The 4,358-nt window shown below is 46.1% G+C and overlaps 1 protein-coding gene across 1 annotated transcript in view; it reads right to left on the reverse strand.

Annotated features, from left to right (window-relative positions):
• Positions 1–1,933: 1,933 nt before the first annotated feature.
• LOC104532378 (vitamin D3 hydroxylase-associated protein) overlaps positions 1,934–4,358 on the reverse strand; it is an 11,772-nt gene continuing 9,347 nt past the window's right edge. Inside the window, 4 exon segments of the mRNA XM_029087366.1 lie at positions 1,934–2,062; positions 2,360–2,378; positions 2,380–2,503; positions 3,386–3,494. Of these exon segments, the coding sequence (XP_028943199.1) occupies positions 1,934–2,062; positions 2,360–2,378; positions 2,380–2,503; positions 3,386–3,494 (381 nt within the window).

The following is a 4,358-nucleotide window of genomic DNA, read 5'->3' on the forward strand; positions in this document are numbered from 1 at the left end:
CAGTGCCAGGCAGCTGGACAAGCACTCTGCAAACACACGGTGCAGGTCTGCAAGGGCTGCACAGCCTGAGCCAACAGCTTATGGTGGAGGAGCCACAGAAAGGTTTGAAACACAGTGGCACAGGGCTGGTGGGTGTGGGAAGGAGATGACACTCTCTCTTCATCCCAGATGAGGTCTGGCAGAAGATCTCTCCTACAAACATAAAGTTATGCCCTACTAAAGGCCTTTCCCCTCTTAAGCTTCAGCACTTGAGCTCACCAGACTACTCTCAGATCACCCTCTCCACTTTTCCCCCACATTTATGCAGCAATGCCAGATGACATCATGGACAGTCTGTCTTGAAAACGAACCCGAGTTTTACTCAGGAAGGTGCTCTGCTCTCTGCCAAGCTGAGGCACTTACCTGCTCTTTAAAGTCCTGAACAGTCAGACCCCTACATCTTGTCCAAACCTGTATCTTGTTTCCCCCATGCCTCATCCATCTTCTGGATATGTCTCCACCTCGTCCACTTCAGTGCCAGGGGAGCTTTGGCTGAGCTGCTGTCCAGGATTGAGAGCACTCATGCACTCTGCTTCAGTATCTACTGGATCATAGTGAGAACTTCCCCTTGAGTGCTGAGTCCTGGGAGCTAATCCTGCCAGATCCTGAGATCTAATGACTGGCTGGAGGCAGGAGAGGGGAGAGCAGGAGGAACAGTAAATCCAGTCCAGAGCCACCCAGAAAGAGCAGCTGGAATGCAGAGTGCAAGTATACATGGGGAAATTCCTTTTAGAAATAGGACTTTCACTTCATTCAGCCCTGCAAAGATATGGAGGGATACACAAGCAAAGGACGCTGTCCTTTCCTTGCAAAACAAGGTCTGTGCATGCTCACATCTAGCCAGGAATACCACCTGTGGCTCCCTCCTCCTGTTGGAGAAATAATGCCTCCAGCCCGGGCGCCTGGAGAGATACACAGGCTTGGAGAAGGCACGGATCATCGCTGGCACTGATGCCTTGTTTCAAAGCACACTTGCTTATTCAAAGCATTTCAATGTCCTCCATCACTCCCACCTTCCCTTCCAGCCTCCTCCTCCACCTTGAGAGTGAAGGATCAGTCAAGAAACAGCACACAATTGTCACAGTCACGTTGGAAGCACCAAACAGTGTGAAGGGTCTAAATTTATGTAGCCATAGAAATGCTTAAACTCAAGTTTTCCCTCAAGTGCTTATAGGCAATCAAAAAAATCCCTAACCTTCTTTTCTCATTACTTAACTGGAAGAAACAATGAGGAACAGGAGTGAAGACAGACCAGTTACCATTTCTCACAGCTTATGCCTAAACAAAGAAAATTAAGCTTTCCACTATTCACTGTGCAATTAAACTGCAGAGCCCGCTGGTGGTGTGAAGATCAAGAGAGTAAATCAGTTCAGGACGGGACTCAACAAGTTCATGAAGGAGAGCTTTCTTGGCAGCTATTAAAAATGATGGTCTGACTTCAAGTCTTTGCCAAAAAGTCTTTCAGCCAACCGATGGCACAACCAGAGAGGGAATCCTGCACTTACCAGATTATACTCTCCCACAAACATCTGCTCCTGCCTACTCCTGGGAGTAAAATATTGGAGTAAACCAGTCTTCAGTCTCATATCATGCAATACATATCATTACACTATAGTTCTTGGACTCCTTTGGTCCAGCATTATCTCTCATTCCTTTCCTTTGTTTTTTGGTTTTTTTTTTTTTTTTGACTCAATTTAACTCTTACAAAGGACAATTTGGACAGAGATGAGATTTTTGCTGACTATTTTTAAACAGCATTTATTGCCTGTTTATTGAAATGGTGGTTCAGAGTCTGCAGGTTGCTATCTACTTTGCTTTGTGCATCAGGTAGAAGGTGGCTGGAGTGAAAAGCAGGGAATGAAGAGTCATCATAGTGACGGCAGGTTCCCAGAAATCACACGTTTCTCTTTGCGCCACGAGCAAGTGTCTCCACCTCCTTCATTAAGCGAAGGCACAGCTCCTCCTGCCATGGCAAAGCCACGCATTGGACAGCCACCGGCAGCCCCACGGCTCCTTCCACAGCCTGAAAAAAATGAAGCACGGTGCTGAGTCAGAGCGCCTGGGGAGGCACAAGAAAGAACGCTGTCATTTGACATTATGGGAAGAGAAGACAAAGAAAGAAATGCAAGAGGACAGTTGTCAGGCTGATGCACACCAGCATAGCTGCACCACATGCAGGGTACTGACGTGGTGTATGCAAACTGCATTACAAGCTCCCATTCTCATCAGAAGATGTAGACAAGCCCTGAGGCAATGTGCCGGAGGTGTCATTGTGCCAGTTATAACCTTCTGCTAAGACTTAAGATCTTTCACTGCTGACCTGATTCAGTATCTTATCCGGGATCTCCATAGTGCCCTCGGTAATGCTTCAGTTCTTCTTCGTCAGCTCTTGTGACCGTGCTGACCGGCACCACCCCAGCAGGGAAATTTAAGACATTGTATAAATTGGTATAGGAGGTTGCAGCTGGAAAAGATCACACAGAGCATGCAAAATAGCAAAATTCAGTGTTTTACACCAGCAATATCTTTCAGGTGATAATTTGCGGTAATTGCAATTGTAGACTGAAGTTGCTGGACCTGAAGAGACCATGAAAATATGCTGCTTTCAAAGTGACTTTTGGGGGAGAGGTTTGAGGGCCACAGGGCTGCTGAGAGAAGCGAGAGACCCAGGTCTTCACCTGTCAGTCAGGTGGGGGTTAGATCTGCTCTGGGAGAGACAGATACAAGTATTTGCTCTGATTCAGAGTCTGCATCTATGTCTCACATACTCCAGGGAAAAATCCCAGCTATCTTTTCAAGATAATCCAGATGTCCTGCACTGTAACACCATCTTAGGGATTTTGTATCCCAAAGGGTCTTTGCTGGAGAGATGGAGGACCCTGACTGCTCGAAGCTATGAATTGCCTTTTTCTGCAAGTCACAGACAACGAGCCTTTCTGCCCTTTGTAAAGTCTTGGGAAATGTAAGATGGCCACATTCAGAAGAGCCTGGCCTTGTACTAAGGTCTATCACCCCTCTGACAACTGTCCTCACAGTCACTCTCTGCTGCCAGCATAACTCTTGGGCATTCTACAGGACAGATGGTGCAGGGGAAACTCACCCGTGAATGGCTGAGACAGATGTGCCACTAATTGCTGCCTCATAATAATCCAAACACCTGCAGCTCAGATGAAGTGGGGGCATGAGAAGACTCACCCAGAGGAGATGTCCCCTTTGGTTTCTTCCCCAGAGGGAAGACCAAGCCCTACACATGGTTTGGGAAATTTCTAAGAGACCAAAATATCTTGTTCCAGCTCTGCCTGCAAACACCATCATGGATACATCCAGACACCTCAATGGAGATTACCAAATAGCTTCCCAGCATAGCCGTGGTTAAAGGCTGGCCCCAGCATGGGACAAAGAATCACATCCAGCCTTAGCTTCCTCCATTTAGCAATGAATTCAGTGCGGTAAACCTAGAAGAAAAGACAGAGGAGATGACAAACAATGTCTGTTGGACAGCACTGACAGATCAATGCCTACAGCATGAGGAAAGGAAGAGAAAAACCTTCCTGGATACAACTGAAAAATCAAATAAAATCTGAGCTGTGCTTTGAAAGCGCCAAAGGATTTTGTTCTTCCACCCTTAGGTTTCCTGTCAGATTACCATGTGCTGCCCAGACCTAGAGATTAATGCTAGGTGGGCATTTCAGAGTTGATTTCTTCAAGTATTAAACCAATCCGTCCTATGAACAGTTTTGTCTCTGAATTTTATTGAATGGAGATCAACAGTAGTTTGAAGAATTATGTGTAGTGGACTAAAAAGTCAAATTTCCTAAAAGTGTTGTTTATTTTGGTAGAAGAATCTAGAGGACAAAAATTCCAAATATATTCACAAAATCTTCTTTCATTCTGCATCCAGATACAGGTGAGAAAAAGCAGCAGCAAGAGACAGCTAGGCAAGCCCAAGGTCTTCCTCCTACAATGTAGGAGGCTCAGTTTCAGTCTTGTACTGTAGATTCAAGAGAAATCTAGATTTGTAGTCTGGTTTACCACAGCTTTGCTGAACATCAGGCAATGAATGACTCCATCCTCCAAGAGGTGTTCCACTTTGTCTTGGTAAATAGACATGGATGGACCACAGTATGGCTGCTTCTGCAGACTGTTTCTGGTGACAGGGACACATTTGTCCCATGGTCCAGCCCCTGTTCTGCACAACTCTCTCACTCCAAGTTGCTGTACAAGAGTCTTCCACATCTCTCACGGAAGCCCCACCCAGCCACGTGGCTATTTTTCAGTCTGACCTCAATTTCCATCTACAGTCTGAGATCTTTCCTGCT

The sequence above is a fragment of the Antrostomus carolinensis genome, unplaced genomic scaffold, assembly GCF_000700745.2.
Source record: "Antrostomus carolinensis isolate BGI_N321 unplaced genomic scaffold, ASM70074v2 scaffold42391, whole genome shotgun sequence".
In the NCBI taxonomy this organism is placed as follows: domain Eukaryota; kingdom Metazoa; phylum Chordata; class Aves; order Caprimulgiformes; family Caprimulgidae; genus Antrostomus; species Antrostomus carolinensis.